This window comes from Meles meles, chromosome 19 (genome assembly GCF_922984935.1).
Source record: "Meles meles chromosome 19, mMelMel3.1 paternal haplotype, whole genome shotgun sequence".
Classification (NCBI taxonomy): domain Eukaryota; kingdom Metazoa; phylum Chordata; class Mammalia; order Carnivora; family Mustelidae; genus Meles; species Meles meles.
In genome coordinates, this window is record NC_060084.1 from 51,494,115 (window position 1) to 51,512,599 (window position 18,485).

General features: G+C 54.5%; 1 protein-coding gene across 4 annotated transcripts; it reads left to right on the plus strand.

The window, feature by feature from the left end:
• Positions 1–290: 290 nt before the first annotated feature.
• SNRNP70 (small nuclear ribonucleoprotein U1 subunit 70) lies at positions 291–17,038 on the plus strand. 4 transcript variants are annotated; one of them, XM_045987435.1, is made up of 10 exons: positions 291–530; positions 1,270–1,426; positions 3,003–3,065; positions 3,179–3,233; positions 9,103–9,167; positions 9,333–9,395; positions 10,044–10,125; positions 13,357–13,458; positions 16,049–16,136; positions 16,246–17,038. In XM_045987435.1, the coding sequence occupies exons 2-10, from the start codon at positions 1,280–1,282 to the stop codon at positions 16,868–16,870; spliced, it is 1,290 nt and encodes a 429-aa protein (XP_045843391.1). In that variant the 5' UTR covers positions 291–530; positions 1,270–1,279; the 3' UTR covers positions 16,871–17,038. The 4 variants fall into 4 exon arrangements, with proteins under 4 accessions (XP_045843391.1, XP_045843390.1, XP_045843393.1 ...); XM_045987434.1 differs by having other exon boundaries at positions 292–530; positions 16,219–17,038; XM_045987437.1 differs by lacking the exons at positions 291–530; positions 1,270–1,426; positions 3,003–3,065; ... (3 more) ...; positions 10,044–10,125; positions 13,357–13,458 and adding an exon at positions 14,652–15,295.
• The last annotated feature ends 1,447 nt before the right edge of the window (positions 17,039–18,485 follow it).

Genomic DNA, 18,485 nt, shown 5'->3' on the forward strand with positions numbered 1-18,485 from the left:
TAGGACAACACAGACATGCGTACAAGTTCCGGGAAGTGTGTTAGGAGAAAGGGGCGGAGCATCGAGGAGTCTCGCGCTTAGAAACGGTTGGAACCGTGAGCACAAGACGGACAGGGCTCCTGCCGGGTGCGCTACCCGCGTGCGCACTGCGGCCTGCAGCCCGCCGCGGCACAGGAGTTTAAGGCGCCCGGGGGGGCGGGGAAGTACCCGGCGCGTGCGCAGTGCCCGCGCCGGCGCCGGGTCCCTGTGTGTCTGTGTGTGTGTGGGTTGTACTTAATCGAGAGGCGCGTGCGCAGCGCGGACGGCGGAGGGATTTGCGACTTGTTCTACCCCTTGCTCCTGTCGCCAGCCGAGGCCGCGCGGGCTCGTGAGCTGCGGCCTGGTGCGCGCGCTGGGCGGGCGACGGAGGCAGACGGACGCGGACGCCGCCGGAGTCGAAGCCAGAGCAGGAGTCCCTGCTGCTGAGGGGCCGCCGCAGCCGCCGCGAGCCCCCGGACCGTCGCCAGGCCGAGGAGGGCGCCGCGCGGCGGGTGAGTGTGACTGAGAGGCCTCATCGGGTGTGGAGCCGCTACCCACAACCCCCTGCGGTGGGCCCCAGTCTTTTCCCCGCGGCCGGGCCTTTTTCCCGCGCCACCGCACCTCTCTGCACCCTTTACCCAGAGTCCTCTGGGCACCTGGGCCCTCTTCCCGCAGCTCTCCCGCGGCCCCTTACCCACAGGCCCTTTCGGCGTGTTTCTTTTTTCTCTCTCGCCTCCTCGGCGGCCTGGACCCTTACCCACAATTCCTTTCGTCTGTGGGGGGTCCTAGATCTATTACCCACAAGCCCCTGGCTCGAGGGGCTTGTTGCTTCTCAGCCTCTTCCTCGATCCGGGACTTCCTGCGATTCCCGCCCCCATAACCTGTTCTCCAGGGTGGGGGGGGGGGGCCTCCCTTGTAAGGATCCTTGAGCCTCCCCCCACCTCCCGCCCCGGCACGCTTACAGGGAACCTCTCAGCCCCACTGCCCCTTGCTCGGGACTCTGCCCCTTAACTCCTCAGAAAGTCTTTTTCAGTCTTTGTTTCCCTGAGCGGCTTTGCCCCGCCCTCACACTGCGCTCTCCTGGTTTCTTATTCAGACTAAGCCTTAGGATCACTCCCGTGTTCTTACAAAACCTTTTTTCATACTGAGACCTTGTCCCTGGATCTCTCTTTTCTTGGGAGTCAGGGGACGGTAGGGGCCTCATCAGTACCCGTTCACCCTAACTTAAGCCTGTCCTGCTTCTGCTCTCAGACTTGGCAAGATGACCCAGTTCCTGCCACCCAACCTTCTGGCCCTCTTTGCTCCCCGTGACCCTATCCCATACCTGCCACCCTTGGAGAAACTGCCACATGAAAAACACCACAACCAACCTTACTGTGGCATTGCACCCTACATTCGAGAGTTTGAGGTGAGTTCACTGAGCAGACTGGGAATGGTTTGGGTTCAGGGGGCTGCAGAGCTGGATTTGGGAGTCCAGTTTCTGGCCATTTTGGGACTCACTTTTTCCGATCCTTTGTCTTAAATAGGGTTGATACGGTATTCCTTGTAGGGGTTTTTTGTTTGTTTTTTGGAAAACTCGGGAACTAGTAGTTGAGGATTCAGGCTTTGGAGTCAGGCCATCTTCGGCTCACACTATTTACCAGCTGTGTGACTGACCTTGGGCGAGTGTTATGTTCTCTTAGTTGATGTCTTCATTTTTAGCAAGGGGTAGTAGTATTTTTCTCACAATATTGGCAGGGAATTAACTGCAAAACTCGGTACAGGGCTTGACATCAAGTAGTCAGCAATCATCAGTGTTACCATGGTCACCGGTTTTATTATCAATAGGATGGTGTTCATATGGGCTTGAGATTTTCAGCTCTGCAGCTGCAGGGTAAACACAAATACGTGGCTTGGGCTTCTGGGCCTCCCTCCGTCTTTTCTTTTGTAAACTGCGGGTGACAACATCAGAGGTGGGTCAGAGCACACCTGAGAAGGGCTGGCACACAGCCAGAAGTCAGGCGGCCAGTTCTGTGTCAAGTGAGAAAGGGCCACTGAAGGTAGAGGAGAGATAACAGGAGACTGGTTCTTCAGTAGGGTTTGCCACCCTTGGTGAACCGGTCCTGGGGAAATGTTATTAGCTAATTAAACTAATTTAATGGCTGCAGGCCAGTGGCACCCTAGATGGCGCATGTCATGTGGCAGTTAGAGTTTAATGAGCGGTTGGTGAGCCCTTCAAGAACTACCCTGGCCGTCAGAAGGTGTCCAGTTATTGCTTCTGGACTGTGTTGTCAGCTCCTTTTGCTTCGACCCTGGTCCTGATCGCCTTCTGTGATAGAGGACAAATCTTTTGCAGGGTGATGTTTGTATGTACAAACGAATGATTTTGATTTTCCAGTACCTTTAAAGAAAGACTACAGAATAAAAGATCAAATTTTTATTAAGCTCGGTGGGTGTAAAGCTGCTCTACAGAATAAAAGATCAAGGGACGCCTGGGTGGCTCAGTTGGTTGGGCCACTGCCTTCGGCTCTGGTCATGATCCTGGGGTCCTGGGATCGAGTCCCGCATCGGGCTCCTTGCTCGGCGGGGAGCCTGCTTCCTCCTCTCTCTCTGCCTGCCTCTCTGCCTGCTTGTGTATACTCTCTCTCTCCCGACAAATAAATAAAAAAATCTTAAAAAAATAAATAAATAAAAGATCAAATTTTTATTAAGCTCGGTGGGTGTAAAGCTGCTCTTTCTGGTTGCTATAGAAGTTTCTGAATTCTTCCAGTTTCTGTACTTCTCTTGTCACAGACCAGCAGCGGTTTGTGGATAGCATTTGTCCACACACCCGTGTTTTTGATCTTTGCCACTCCCTCACTTCCATTGGCCTGGGAACTGTCCCGTGTTTGCTTGTGTGTGTCGGGGGAGGGGCAGTGAGTTGCTGAGGTGCCTATTGTTTTCTGGATCGGTGTCCCTTGCAACCTCTGTCCCTCCCACCCTGTCACCTCTCTTCTTGTTCCCAGGACCCTCGAGATGCCCCTCCCCCAACTCGAGCAGAAACTCGGGAGGAACGCATGGAGAGAAAGGTACGTCATTTTTGCTTGTTGGCCCCACATCTTTTTTTGCTACTTTCTCCAGGAAGTTCCCTGACATCAGGGCACTTCTGTCTGCATTCAGTTGTCCACCTTTCTTCTGACAGAGACGAGAAAAGATTGAGCGGCGACAGCAGGAAGTGGAGACAGAGCTAAAAATGTGTAAGTTTCTCTTCTCCCATCTCTTCTTCAGATGCTCTTGAATTTGTCTCCCACTGATCCACCCCAGGACTCTAATATAGGAAGGTGGGATGGTTCACTTTTTTAGTTCACAGAGTTGGCCAAACACTGGTTTAGGATGGGGTCTGGGTTGGCAGGAAGGGAGCCTTGAGACCTTGGGCTGGGCTCACTCCAGTGGGGAGTGCACATGGAGGAGCTGCCACAGCCCAGTTTGGTGTCACGGGCTGAAGCAGTGAGGCAGTTACAGCCCCACTTCTGGTCCTTGACCATGGGAGTTTTCCATCCCTTGCAGGTACAGGAGGAATTGGGACACAAAACCAGATACATTGTAGCCATTAACCAGACTTCACAAGAGGGTCACATAAGCCTCACATGGCTCTGTCAGAGAAGGGCTTTACTGTCAGAAGATTTGGGCTTTCCTTCTATACCTGTGAGGCTGGTGAAGCATGCCTCTTTGGACCTTATTTCCTGGAGAGGCATGTTTCCTCAGGGCCATTATGCAGATACCTGACCTTTTTTTTTTTTTTTTTTTAAGATTTTGTTTATTTGGGGCACCTGGGTGGCTCAGTGGGTTAAGCCTCTGCCTTTGGCTCAGGTCATGGTCTCAGGGTCCTGGGATCAAGCCCTGCATCGAGCTTTCTGCTCAGCAGGGAGCCTGCTTCCCCTTCTCTCTCTGCCTGACTCTCTATGATCTCTCTCTCTCTGTCCAAAAAAAAGATTTTGTTTATTTTTCAGAGAGAGCATAAGCAGGAGGAGCAGCAGGCAGAGGAGGAAACAGGTTCCCTGCTGAGCGAGGAGCCCATTGTGGGGCTCAGTCTCAGGACTCTGGGATCATGACCTGAGCTGAAGGCAGACACTTAGCCAACTGAACCACCCAGGCACCCCAACTTTTTTGTTGTTGTTGTTGTTGTTAAGATTTTATTTATTTGTTAGAGAGTACACAAGCAGTCAGAGTGGCAGGGAGAGGCAGAGAGAGAAGCAGGCTCCCCGCTGAGCAAGGAGCCTGATGTGGGACTTGATCCCAGGACCCTAGGATCACGACCCAAGCTGAGAGCAGTGGCTTAACCCACTGAGCCACCCAGTCGCCCATCCCCCGACTTTAAAAAATAGATATTTAATTTCAGAGAGGGGGGATGTGAACTGAGGGCAGGGGCAAAGGGAGAGAATTCCAAGCAGAACCCAGCTGAGCAGGGAGCGTCACGCAGGGCTCGATTTCACAACCCCGAAATCATGCCCTGAGCTGAAACCAAGAGTCGCGTGCCTTAACCGGCTGAGCCCCTCTGAGCACACTCTGAGCAGTGACTCACTGCAGTTGCTTTCTTGCCATTCTCAGACGCCTCAAAGGTATCTGAGACTCAGTGTCCGAACCGCATTCAGAATTTCCTTCTCCCACCAACCTGGTCTCCTTGGATGTTTTCTTCAATGGAACATGGCCGTGTGGCCTTGCAAGTCATGCTCTCTATCGTGGGCCACCCACTGCTTTTAACACTTTTGTTTCTCCTTTCTCCAGCCTGTCATCGCAGTTGTCCCTGTTGCTCTCTGTCCCACATCTGATCCTTCTCTCCATGTCTGCCACCACCCAAGTGCCCACCTGTCCACACACCCAGTAACAGTCTAATTGGTTTCCCTACATCTCTGTCTCCACCAAGTTCTTTGGGTCTTTTAAGTATGACTCTGCTTTTTTCTTTTCTTTTTTAAAGATTGTATTTATTTAGAGAGAGACAGAGTGCAAGCACAAGCAGGTAAAGTGGCAGGCAGAGGCAGAGAGAGAAGCAGGCTCCTTGCTGAGCAAGGATTCCCAATGTGGGGCTCGATCCCAGGACACTGGGATCATGACCTGAGCTGAGGGCAGTGGTTTAACCCACTGAGCCACCCAGGTGCCCCGACTCTAACCTTTCCTAACAGCTTCCTTTTGCTCTTGGCATAAAGACCAAAGTCTCTTTCCTGCCCAGTGTTCCAGACACTGGGAGCATGGGGCACCATGCTCCCCTCAGGCTCCAGCCACAGCTGCCTCTCCTTATGCCTCATTCTTGCCGGGAGGTCTCCTGTCATTGGGCTTTTGCCCAGACTGTTCTCCCAGTCTGTGATGGCACCTTGGTTTATTTGTAGCAGCCCTTTGTATCCCCGTTCAGCTGTGACTTCTCAAGGAAGCCTTCCGTGACTTCTTGCTCAGGTGGAGTCCCCGTGTGTGCTGAAAGCCCCGAGACCCACTGCAGGTTGCTCACTTCAGTCTGCGTGGGGTTTTTGAAGAGGATCTCTCTCCACTGGAGTTTCCCTACTGCTTTGAGAGAGCCGGGTTTGGATAGGATTTGCTCACTTCCATGGCCCCGGCCTGGCACAGAACCTGGCACACGGAACCGTTGGCCCTGGTTAGTCCGGGAGTCTTTTCACTCCGTTGTTAAGGCACAGGGCTTTAACCCCGGGCTTTAACACTGGGTTTTAACCCCGATTCTGTCCCCTGAAGCCAGGTGATCTTGGGTAAATCACTTGTCCCCCTGGAAGTTATTTTCCCCCCTTTAGGAATGGGGTCTTGTTGCGTTAAATGACACCACCACCACAGAGGTGCAGTCAGCCAAATTCAGAATGTGTGAAATTGTAGACAACAAACTTGTAACAGTTTCTTTAACCAGTTAAATGACAAGGGAGGCTGGCAGGGAGCCAGACTGTATGGATTAAAGAATCAAAAGTTCTGTCAGCCACATGGTGTGGGTGTAACTTGTTTGGATCCGGATTTAAATGAGCTAACTCTAAAAATCCGGTTTTGAAACAATTGGCATTTGAGTATTGGGTCTTTAGTTAAGGAAGTAACGTGTTAAGGTGCCCTAACCGTATGGTGGTTCTGGTTTCTTAAAAGTCTCTGTTAAAGGCGGAAATGGTATATCTGGGGTTTGATTTAAAATACCTCAGTGAGGGGCGTCTGGGTGGCTCAGTGGGTTAAGGGTCTGCCTTTGGCTCAGGTCATGATCCCAGGGTCCTGGGATCAAGCCCCGCATCAGGCTCCCTGCTCGACAGGAAGCCTGCTTCTCCCTCTCCCGCTTCGCCTACTTGTGTTCCTTCTCTCTCTGTCTCTGTCAAATAATAAACAAACCCTTTTTTAAAAAAATAAATACCTCAGTGGGATTGGGGTGCAGTTGAAGTGAATGTGGCCAAGGTTGATAATTAAAGCTGGTTACTCTAAGTTCGTTGTATTGTTTTCTGCAGTCCTGCATGTTTGGACTTCTGCATAATTGAAAAAAGAATGGATCAAGTACATTAGGGTTTTTATGTGTCTATCGGAGAGCCTCTGTTCCCACTGCTGAAGCATGCTGTGCCTCATCACAGTAAATGGCTGCCCTTCGAGGGGACCTTGTTCTTTCCAAAGCAGTTGGTCTGCGTTCTATGATTGATTTCTCACAGCTTCGAGGCATGGCAGGGGTTATTACTCATATTTTTAAAACAAGGAAAATCAAGGCTTGTTGAGGCCTGTATGCTTACTGAGAGTTCTTTTTTTAAAAAAAGATTTTATTTATTAATAATCTTTAATATTTTAAATATTAATAATTAATTATTTGATAATTTAGTTAATTATTAACAAATTTATTTAAATTTAAAATTTTATTTTAAAATTTAAATTTTACATTTTATTTTAAAATTTAAATTATTAAATTTTAATTATAAAGATTTTATTTTTTTGAAATCACAAGTAGACAGAGAGGCAGGCAGAGAGGGAGGAAGGGAAGCAGGCTCCCTGCTGAGCAGAGAGCCCGATGTGGGGCTCAATCCCAGGACCCTGAGATCATGACCTGAGCTGAAGGCAGAGGCTTAAGCCACTGAGCCACCCAGGCGCCCCCTTACTGTAGTTCTGAGATACTTTCCCCTCGACCCAAAAGTCTCATGAGGTTTCCCCACCACACAGGACAGTTCTTTGAGCCCCTGCTCTGGGTTCTACCTCGATGAGCCCTTTAGCCAAGGATTTCCCAAAGGCACAGTTTGTCTGCCAGCATGATGGAGCGCTCACTGGTAACCTGCTGACCAGCTCTAGTTCTCTGCCACGGTCATTGTGCTGACGTTCTTTTTTCAGGTACAGGGGTACTCTTGGCTGGCTGCACTAGCTTTTGCCTTTAGTCACACTCATGGGCCCCTCATGGAAGCAGGAACCACAGAGCCTGCCGCAATGTACCTGCGGTGCTGCCCTCCAGGAATTCCACTCCCCCAGGCAGCAGTCGGCCATCCCTCTGCTGCATTCCTGCTGCACCTGTTGGACCATCTATTGCCTGGTGTTGGCAGGTGCATTTCCTTTTGCTGCCCTGAGACTTCTGGGTCTTCGGTCAGATGCCCTCATCCCATTGAGGTCTTTCCTGACCTTCCACTTACAGCTCTCCTGCCTGGGTCTGTCACTGTCTGATAGAACTAAATGGTTTCCTTACCTTGTTGACGGTCAGCCTCCCTGCATTTGTGCCTGATCTCCAAGAGGGCGCACTCTCTTTTGGTCCGGTTCGCTGTGAAATCCTGGACACTTAACGACGGCTCCAGGCACTCGCTAGTCCTTAATGGGTACCTGTTAGATGAGTGGATGAGAGCGGCCTGCAGACCTAGAGACCAGGGCACAGAAAATGACAGCGTGGAGGGGTGACGTAGGGTGAGCAGCTTAGGGGGGCAGGCACAAAGATGGGGTTGTCTTCAAAGGCTGCCATCAGTTTCCAGGTAGTTACTCCTTTAAATGTGGGCTCGGTCCCCTGGTTTTTAGTAAATTCTCTGAAGTCACCTTGCACTTGCAGGGTAGAATCACAGGAAACAGATCTGGAACTTTATTTCGCTGGCTTCTTGCAACACCTGGACTATCTTCCTGAGAAGCCGGTGCCTGGACATTCAGTGTGGAGCCTGGTAGTTAGAACCCCCGGCCCGTGAGGTCAGGCTGGGGTGTAAAGCCGGGCTTGGCCTCTTTGCTGCTCTGATGCTTCCTCCTCTTCCACACTTCAGGGATTGGCTTTGTTTGCATTTGCAAGATGAGGAATCCTCAGCATCCAGCAAAGTGTCGGGGCCTAATGATTTGTGTGGTGAATTATTAACGTTCCTTTTCTCCTGTTCCCCTATAACACGGCAGGTCGTTCCTGAGGGCGGCACTGTGTCATGGAGGAACCGCCTCCGCTGGGCACTGGGCAGGGTGCCTCTGGGGCCCTGGCGGGAGTCGAGGGTCATCGTGTGGGGTTGGGTCACCATAGTCTGAAAAGGACTTCTTCCCAGGCCTGAGCCTTCCGAATCCCTTCTGGAATGGGTTCTGTAGTAGATTTGGCTCCTGCCTGTAGAAATGGTTATTCCTCCGTGGCCTTGTGGGCGGAGAATCTGATCAGTATCTTGTGCCCTGGCTTTCTCCCTGAGGCATAGAGGCCAAAGCACAGAGGGAAGAAAGCAACGCTCTGCCTCTCTGGGGCCCTCTCCCAGCCTTTGAGCTAAGGTTTTCGCATGGGCTGTAGTTGCAAGCTGTGCCATCGGGTGGCAGTGCGGCCCTGCAGGTGAGGGAGGAAAAGCCCGCCGCCCGCCCCCCCCCACCCAGTGGTGATCCAGCTGCAGAGATGCGCAGTCTTCCCCTGGAAGGGACTGGAGCCTTCGCGTGTATAGGTCTGAATGGCATTTAGGGTGCTCCCGCCCAGTCAGCTTGAGGTCAACCTCCCCCCTTCCCCTGTCAGCCTAAACTGACTACTCGTAGAAGGGCCACTGTGCTCTAGGGCAGCTGGAGAGGGAAGCATGCCCAAGATCTCAGGTTACCAGCGGTTTTCTTCTATCTAACGGGCCTCTGTCATCTGTGTGTATCTGTCTTGCTGAGTGAGGCTGTGGACACTCGGTCCTTACACATTGTGTTCTTCTCGTGCAGGGGACCCTCACAATGATCCCAATGCTCAGGGTGATGCCTTCAAGACTCTCTTTGTGGCTAGAGTGGTGAGTCCCCAGCTCCCCACCCCTGGAGCGCCAGAGGAGCCTAGATCCCTGGGCTGCTAAGAGCTTGAGTGTGGGACAAAGGACAATAGGCTAAGTCCTGGAATGTTCTGAGGGCTTTGGGATGGCTCACTTCTCTGTCTTAAGGTCGTCTTTGTCTCCTGATAGAACTATGACACGACAGAATCGAAGCTCCGGAGAGAGTTTGAGGTGTACGGACCCATCAAAAGAGTGAGTGAACTGGGGCTTTGGCTACTCGAATTGGGGTGCGATGTGGGGAGGGAGAAGGCTGGCTCCCAGCCCCAAGGATGCGTCCCTTTACTTTGGGGCTTCAGAGGCCGTGGCCTGTGTTCACCTTCTGAGTGCACTAACACGGAGCTGGCTTTGGGTGGCAGGAAGGGCTGCTTTCTGTTGATTTAGGGTGTGAGTAGGCAAACTACAAACTTACTGTTTGTAAATAAAGGCTTGTGGGTGACCAGCCGAGCCTGTTTATTCACTGTTGACTGTGGCTGCTGTTTCTGGAGGCAGAGTCAGGTAGTCAGACCCTGAGGCACTCAGCTGGAAGTAGCTGCTGTCTGGCCCTTCAGAGAAAAAGTGTAAATGTGTGTGCTGACTCCTGTTTCAGAGGAAGGCTTTATGTTTAACCAACATGTCTTAAATTCACTGAAAAGTCCCGTGAGCACTCTGGGCTGTAGCGAGGGCTGGTGATTATTGCGCACACACTGCCAAGCCCGGTGCTGTGAAAGCCATAGTCATTCTGGTCTCCTGAGGACAGGGAGAGGGTCTGAGGCCTCTGTCGCTGGCAGCACCCACAGGCTGGTGATTGAAGGGGTGGGATTTCCTAGTCTGAAAACTGATTTCTACCTGCCCCCCGCCCAGATACACATGGTCTACAGTAAGCGGTCAGGAAAGCCCCGAGGCTACGCCTTCATCGAGTACGAACATGAGCGAGACATGCACTGTGAGTACCTCCCAGCCTGAGCCCTGCGCTCTGACCCTCTCTCTCCTCTGCTGCCCAGCCCCTTCCCGCCGTCTGTCCCCACCCCCCACCCTGCCGAACCTGACATTAGCGATGTCTCTCCTCCTCCTCCCTCTGTTTCTGATATATCTTTTTTTTTTTTATATATACGTGTTTTTTAAAAAACAAAAACCAAACCCCCCACAACGTGTGTGTGTGTGTGAACCTGGGGAGGTAAGTGTCACACGTTGAACCTCAGGGGCAAGGAGGGAACTGGGTGGGGGCTAGGGCCAGCTGGAGGTGGGGGAGGGGTCGGATGTTTGGGGAGCCTCTCCCCATTCCCCCCACCAGCATTGGGGGCGGCCAGGATGGAATGAGGACTGGCCTTTGAACCTGCCCTCTCTTTCCCTCAGCAGCGCTGGGGCTGGGCCACCCGACCCTCCGCCTCCCCGCCCCTGGCCCCCCACCCTGTTCCTCAGCGGGCAGTGGGTTGGTAGGCGTGCTTAGCGCCTGCCCCCACCTCTCCAAAGCCCCCTTTGAGGCTGCGGCGGCGTCCACACGGGCAGGGACGGGTGGGGGGGGGGCGGGCAGGGCTGCGGCGTGTCCAGGGGCCGCCGTATTAATTGACTGTTCTTATTGTCACTGCAGCCACCACGCAGCTGGCTTGCAGCTGATGCTTACGCTCCCCTTACAACACCTCAGTGTATGGTTGGTATAAGGGTTTGTATCATGGGTAAGATCACTCAGCACCGCACACCAGCCCAGCTTAGCCAGGCAGCTCAGGAGCAGTGAGGCATCCCTCCTCCCATTCCCAGTCGCCCCCTCAGCCTCCCCGCACCCAGAACCCTTTCCTTGTTTGGGTGCCCTTTGTCCCTCCTGCCAACCCTTCCCCCAGTCCGTATTTGCTCTCTGATAGTCTTGCTGATCCCAGGAAGGGAAGGTTGAGCCCTGATGGGAAAGGCAGCTAGCCTCTCCGGTTGGGCTCCACTCAACCCCTGACTTAACCTGGCTTCATGGCGTCAGCGGCAGGGTTACGGGAATACTGCAGACAGGGCGCACTAGGGCGAGGGCTCCATGTGGAACCCTTCAACCCTTTGCTCCTGGCCTCCGTGCTTTTGTGGGGCTGTCACTGTGGTGGCCCTGGAGAATCTTTTTGGTTGCTAGACTCAGGGTGCTGTGCCCCTTTTCTGTCTGCCTTATCATGGTTGAGGCCTGCCAAAGGGCTGTGGTGGCCAGTGGCTCTGCAGAGTGCATGGAATTGGGGGTTGGGGTGTGGGAGGGACCGAGTGACAGGCTGCAAGCAGCTGAAGGTGTTGTAGATTTTACTTAAGACCCTTCCACTGTCTAGAGACCTAAGAGAGGGAGAGAAAGAGAAGCCTAGAAGTACACATGTCACATGGTTTCTTTGTTGGTACTCCTGGGTTGGGCCTCTTCTGGGGTTTGGGATACTGAACCAGAGCAGGGTTCCTTTGCTTGACTGTGTTCCCGGTCCTTAAATCCCTTCTCCCCCACTACCCTCCTCTGGGTTTGGGGGCCAAATGGCCCCTCCTCCTCAAATCACGGGCAGCACTCCATCTCCTGGACCCCCCAGGCTGTCTCCTTGTGTGCCAGCCTTTTGAGTGGCAGGTGGTGGGAGGGAGTGTGGAATTCGAGGTGGAAAAGTCCTTCTATGTGCTGCGAGGGGGTGGGGCGTGTGCTTAGTTTAGTGTGGACTTTACTGGGAAAGGTAAGGGCGGACAGGTTCTCTAAGGTCTCCCCAGCCTTCTTTTTAAAAATTCCACAAGCTAGTCCCCGGGCTTTACCAGCTCCTAGACTTGACGTTAATCCTTCTCTCCCCCGTCTTTCAAGGCCTCCATGAGGTTTCTTTGGGGCCCACCACTTCCTCTGCCTGTCTCCAGGTGGTGCAGGAGATGTGGTTCCTCTCCCTCTCTGTGGCTCCCTAGAACCCCCCACTTCCCTTCCCTGTAGCTTTAGCTGACCCCATGGTGGTGGGTGTGGGGTCTGTGCGCGTGCTCAGGTAAGCTTGGGGGCTCCAGGTAAGCGGTCCCGTGTCCCCCCCCGGGAAGCCCGCCTCCTCGCCAGGCCCCCAGGAGTTGCCGAGCCCCCCCCATCCCGCTCGGTTTGGACACCCGCAAGGCCGGCATCGGTAAATGGCACCTTTTTCTCTTCCTCTGGTTGTTATTTGGGGGGGCAGAGGGCTGGGGCGGGGCAGGGTATTGTGGTTGGTTGAGGACAACCCCCTAGGCCAGGGCTGGGGGTGGGAAAGAGACCTTTTTGGCCTTCCTGACGCCCCGTGTGAGACAGGCCGGGGATCAGGCCTGCCCATCACTGTGCCCTGCCCAAGAGCAGGAACATGCCTCCTCTCCCCGAATCTCCCCCTCTACTCCTCACCCATCCTGAGAGGCTCCGGCTGGGGTTGGCCTCCCAGCATGTGTTGAGCTGGGGGTGTGGAGGGAGAGATGGGATGGGGGCTGGGATTGGGTGGCAGTCAGTCGGCTCAGGTAAGGCAGGAATTGTCGGTAGCACCGCACGCCTCCCATGCCTCCCTCCACTTTCCCTCTTCCCCAGCTGCTGTAGGGGGCCCCTCCAGGCCCCCTGGGAGCACCATAACCCACCCTTCTGCTCCCTGCCATCTCCTAAAGATTTCTCCCACCCTTTTCTGGTTCATTTTCTGTTCTGATGTCTGTTCCCCCCACGCTCACCTCCGCCCCCTCCCCCCAAAAAAACATAAAAAAAACAAAAAGGAAAACCGGTGTGAACTGGGGTGCAGAGCGGCCCAGCTGGGCCTCCTGCCCCAGCATGATGGTTTAGGGTGCATGCCTGGGGTTGTGGAGGAGCCCTCCCCCACAGCAGAGTCCAGCCTTAAGTTAACCTCCAGTTTCTTTGCAGCAACTTTGGCCGCCTGGGCAGGAGGGGGCTGCTCTGTCGAATGGCAGTAGGAAGGGCCTGGGTGCCTGGGGGCGTGGTGGTTGGGGTGGTCTTGCTCCCCCCCAGTAGTGATTGGGGGGTGATAAACCGGTGCCAAGATGGAGCAGGCCCCTCCTGGTTTGGGAGAGGGTTGGTCTGGCTGTCAGTTGCCTGGCTGTCTGGTGGGCGTGTGCGTGTGTGTGCGCGTGCGCACAGAGTGCATTAATGGGGACGTGCGGGTGGGGACGCCACAGAGCTGGGCCCTGTCCTGACTAGAGGACCCTCTGGGGACTCCTCCCCCTCCCCCCCTTCCCACGTCTGTTGCAGCCGCTTACAAGCACGCAGACGGCAAGAAGATTGATGGCAGGAGAGTCCTTGTGGATGTGGAGAGGGGCCGAACTGTGAAGGGCTGGCGGCCCCGGCGGCTAGGTGAGCACTTCTGCTGGGACTGCGCCCCAGTGGGCCTGACTCCCTTCTGCATCCCTCTGCTGCTTCCTGTCTTCCCTTCCTCTTTTGCCTTGCCTGGCTGCTCATCACATCCTCCCCTCCCTCCGGCTCCTCTTGTCACCATCACCCTTCCTGGTGGGTGTCTTCTCATTCTGGGTCACTGATGAGCGGAAGCACTGGCTTGGAGAGGCGAGTCTGGGACCAGATACCAGCTTATGCCCTTATTAGCTGGTGCATTTCCCCTTCTTCCTGCCTCATTTCCCTTGATTCTGGAAAGTTGGGGTAACTGCAGAATTCACTGAGTTCACAGGATGCCTAGCTTGGCAAGTGGCATGCGGGCTCAGGAAGGTCGTGCTGTCACTCATATAGTCTTTGCTCTCACTCCTTTGTTTATTCATCAGTTACCAGCTGTGTACTGTGCTTCTAGTCAGGAGCAAGACGTGGACAGCCTCTGTCTGTCTCTGATTGTTACTAAGCCTGTCAGTCAAGGTCAGTTTGGTTGCAAGTGTTACAAGTGCATTTGGGGTTTTTAAAGCACAAAGGGCCTTGTTCGGAAAGAATCCTGGGAGTCCCTTGGAGCCCAGACATGTGTGATGGGCCTCCCGTGCACCTGGTGGCTGGGCCTTAGAGCTGCCCAGAGCCGCCCCTGGCGTCCCTGCGGCCCGCGTCCACCTTGCCTGCTGTCCCCACAGACTGGTCTCTTCTGTGCTTCCCTGCACAGGCCCGGTGCCTGCTCTGCTACTTCTGCTTTACCCCTTCTCCTGGGTGCATCTCTGTGCCCTGTGGTGCTTGGATCTCAGGGGCTCAGCGTGGGGCCTGGACCTGGGGCTGCGGTCCTGCCATCCTCTCAGGCCTGTGAAGGACCTGCTCCTGCGGGGGTGAGTGACGGCTCTCCGAAAGAGGCGGTCCTCCCCTGGCCGACACCTCAGGCGGGCGCGGGACTGCTGCTCTTCTCCCGCCTCCCCATCACTCTCACCCTGGCCTGGCCTGGGTGGCCCAGACCACACATGCACATGCTGAGCCTCAGACAGGAGAGCACTTCTTACCCTGCTGTTGTTTCTCAGGGGTGGCATGAGTTTTTCAGAGTGTGCTATTTGCAATTGTAGGATTCTGGAATCTCAGAGTCTTCTAGTTCAGCTGGCATTCAGACTTGGTGATAGCAGTACATCCTGACCCAGTATATATCTGGGAAAATAGCATCCAGAACAAAAGTTCTGTGAACAATAATTATCTTTTTTACAGGGAATATGTACTAGTATTTTATATTCTGTTGTTCTATTTTGTTTTCTTAATATATTGGTTGCAAGCCATCCGATAGATGATGGGATCCACAGCTGGATCGTGACCTGAAAGGGGGGACAGTAGCCCGTGCTGTGCCCTGCCCGTCATGTTCCAGATGCCTGGCAGTGGCCTCTCCCGGCTAGAATGTTTGCTCTCCGAGCGGTCTTTCTCCTTTTTCACTGGCATTGCTAGAAGCCGTTTCCTTATATGGAACTCGGGCCTGCCTCACTGAATCTTTCTTCCAGTCCAAGTGGTGCAGAGGGGGGCACGAGAGGAGAAGTTCTGGAGTCGGCTGGGAACCCGAGCCCGTTTCTGCACCTTCGTTGCCAAGGCCCTGTGCAAGTGACTTTGTTTTCCCCTGTGCAGAAGGTGCGCTCCTACTCCTTGGAGTCGTTGGGTCAGTCTCCTCACTCTAGCACTAGACTTTCATCTTCTGGCTGCTGTAATACGTGCTGGTTACGGCGAGCAGAGCCAGTCAGTCCCAACCTTGACGGTGCTGAGTCTGCCGGGAAAGGCAGGCGCCCCTCAACTCGCACAGGTGTGTAAACATGAGCTCCCGGCAGTTTCGGGAGGTGCACATAAGGTCTGTGAGTGTATAGTGGAGGGCAGCTGAGTCCGGCAGGTCAGGGAAGGCCTGAGGAAGTGCTCTTCCGGCTAAGACGGGAAGGGTGAGTAAGTTTAGCTCCCCAGGGAGGGTGAGATTTAGGGAGAGATGAGTGATCGCAGACGGGGGCAGAAGGGAGATGGAGGCTGTGAGGAGATTAAGACCACCCAGAACGTAAAGAACTGGGGCCCCCAGTTGAAAGGTGGGCAGTGCAAAGCCATTGGAGGCTTTGAGGCAGATCAGTTTGAAGGGTCACTGGCTTGGGGCGCTTGGATGGCTCGGTTGAGTGTACAGCTTCCACTCAGGGCATGATCTCTGGGTCCTGGGGTTGAGCCCCTTCCCTGCTCGCGGGGAGTCTGTCTTCTCCCTCTCTCTGCCCCACCCCACTCATGCTCTCTATCAAATAATTAAATCTTTAAAAAAAAAAAGTTACTGGCTTAGGGCGGTGTGAGGCGGCCGCTGTGTGGGAAGGGTGTGCGAGGCTCTGCGGTATCTGGAGGCTGGGGCATGCGCTTTGGAGTCTGAGTGCAGGTGTTTCCCAGCTGGCACCTTGTGAAAGTCCTCGCGAGTCTGTAAAGCCTGGCTCTCCTAATGTGGCTGCAGTCCTTCCTTTCGCTCTTTGGTGCCCATTTCCCTTCCCTCAGCGCCCTGCCCAGACTGACCCTCTCTCGCTTGCTCCCACCCTAGGAGGTGGCCTCGGTGGGACCAGAAGAGGCGGGGCCGACGTGAACATCCGGCATTCCGGCCGGGACGATACTTCCCGCTATGACGAGAGGTAAGATTGGGCAGCCGGTTTCCTGGGATGGGGGCGGTCACGTGGGGGAGCCCTGCCACAAACCTCTGCCCACCTCATCCAGGCCCGGCCCCTCCCCGCTGCCCCACAGGGACCGAGACCGGGACCGCGAGCGGGAGCGCAGGGAACGAAGCCGCGAGCGAGACAAGGAGCGAGAACGGCGACGCTCCCGCTCTCGGGACCGGCGGCGGCGGTCACGAAGTCGCGACAAGGAGGAGCGGAGGCGCTCCAGGGAGCGTAGCAAGGACAAGGACCGGGAACGGAAGCGGCGAAGTAGCCGGAGCCGGGAACGGGCACGACGGGAGCGGGAGCGCAAGGAGGAGCTGCGTGGTGGCGGAGGTGGTGGTGACATGGCAGAGCCCTCTGAGGCCGGCGATGCGCCTCCTGACGATGGGCCTCCTGGGGAGTTGGGTCCTGACGGCCCTGATGGTCCAGAGGAGAAGGGCCGGGATCGTGACCGGGAACGACGTCGGAGCCACCGGAGCGAGCGGGAGCGGCGTCGGGACCGTGACCGAGACCGGGATCGCGAGCACAAGCGGGGGGAGCGGGGTGGCGAACGGGGCAGGGATGAGGCCCGAGGTGGGGGTGGCGGCGGCCAGGACAACGGGCTGGAGGGTCTGGGCAACGAAAGCCGAGACATGTACATGGAATCTGAGGGAGGTGATGGGTATCTTGCTCCGGAGAACGGGTATTTGATGGAGGCCGCACCAGAGTGATGAGGGCCTCCCCCTGTTTTGTTTTGGACGTGTTCCTACCCACCCCCTGCTGTCATCCTCTCCCCTGACCTTGGCCACCACCTAAGTTTGCCAGCCAAGGGTAGGAGTCTCCTTATTTGTTCAGGCCCCTCAGATTTAAAAATAAAATTAATTTCCTGTTGATAATGAGCACCTTGGTTTCTTCACTGCTCCTCCTGTCTTTCCCCCACCAAGGTCGTCACCTGACTCTTGATAGCCCCGCTTTAGTTTTTGTCCCGGGGCCTGCCAAGGACCTGGGCTTTATGATGACCTAAGGCTGGACCTATCCACACTACACCAGACCTGCTTAAAATGGGTAAGGAGGTGCTCTCTAAGGATTCCCTCCATTAGGATTCTCGATTGCTTTGTGATTTCCTTCCTCCTCTTTTTTTAATGTCTGCCACACATTCCCTGTGGGGCCATCCCTGCCCTTGTCTTGGCCGGGTGGGGCTCCAGACACTATTGCTCAGTGGGAGCCGCAGGTTTGTGTGAAAGGGAAGCTGTCGTCGGAGTTGGGAGAGCAGGGAAAGGCTGAGGAGATGAACCAGGAGCACAAGCTGCAGAGGGACGAGATGGGATGCCACAGAGCAGCTGCACAAGGTGGGGAGTGCAAAGGGCCTGTGGTTAATGATAGCAAGTTCATGAGTATTTTTACTTCCTGCCTGCCAGTGTCAGTGGAGGATTAACAAGAGACCAGGAGGGTGCCTGGGTGGCTCAGTGGATTAAGCCGCTGCCTTCGGCCCAGGTCATGATCTCAGGGTCCTGGGATTGAGCCCCGCATCGGGCTCTCTGCTCCGCAGGGAGCCTGCTTCCTCCTCTCTCTCTGCCTGCCTCTCTGCCTCCTTGTGATCTCTCTCTCTGTCAGATAAATAAAATCTTTAAAAAAAAAAAAAAAAGACCAGGAGAGCTTCGATCAGCAGTTGAGATTCCAGCCATTTCCAGAGGGTGAGGACACTTCAGGCTGGTGACCCCTTGAGAAGGAAGCCAGTGAGCCTCACAGAACCCCAAAGGGGTTCAAGACCACAGCTGCAAGTACGAGTGTAGCAAACTCTAGAATTGCTGCCTGGAATGGCTGTCCTCCGTTTCAGCCCTCGGGATGCCTAGGAGCTGGGCATTTTCTGCGTAGGCAAATATAGGACCTATTTTTGTGTCTGAGGATTTTCTCAGTCTATAGGTAAACTTGGCCTGATAACCCAGAGGCAGCCTGTCCGCTAAGTCTGACACAAGGATTATGCTTTTTAACTGCCTCATTCTACCTAAGCATGCAAAAATGACAGCCAATGGAGAAAATCCTGCAGCAGGAGACCACAAGCTAAATGAAAAAAACTGGTTCTGGAAGGAAGAATTTAGAGACTAAAAGAGAATTCCATGCCTCTAGTTAGTATATGCTCATAGATATCCCAGATACTGCTCCTGCACTTCTGGAATTGGCCGTGAAGAGCAGGGTTTGGGGCTAGCGTGGCACAGGCATGTTACACGAAGCCCGGACAAAATCCGGAAGGCACTGAGGAGCTTGGCTGGAGGGTGATGCCTAAGAAAAGGAAAGCACAGGGGCGCCTGGGTGGCTCAGTGGATTAAGCCGCTGCCTTCGGCTCAG

Bases quoted from the DNA above. Each gene is read 5' to 3' on its own strand.
- SNRNP70 (XM_045987434.1), top strand. From the start codon at position 1,280: ATGACCCAGTTCCTGCCACCCAACCTTCTGGCCCTCTTTGCTCCCCGT. The intron at 1,427-3,002 runs GTGAGTTCACTG...TCTTGTTCCCAG, and splicing joins CCTACATTCGAGAGTTTGAG to GACCCTCGAGATGCCCCTCC. The intron at 3,234-9,102 runs GTAAGTTTCTCT...CTTCTCGTGCAG, and splicing joins GGAGACAGAGCTAAAAATGT to GGGACCCTCACAATGATCCC.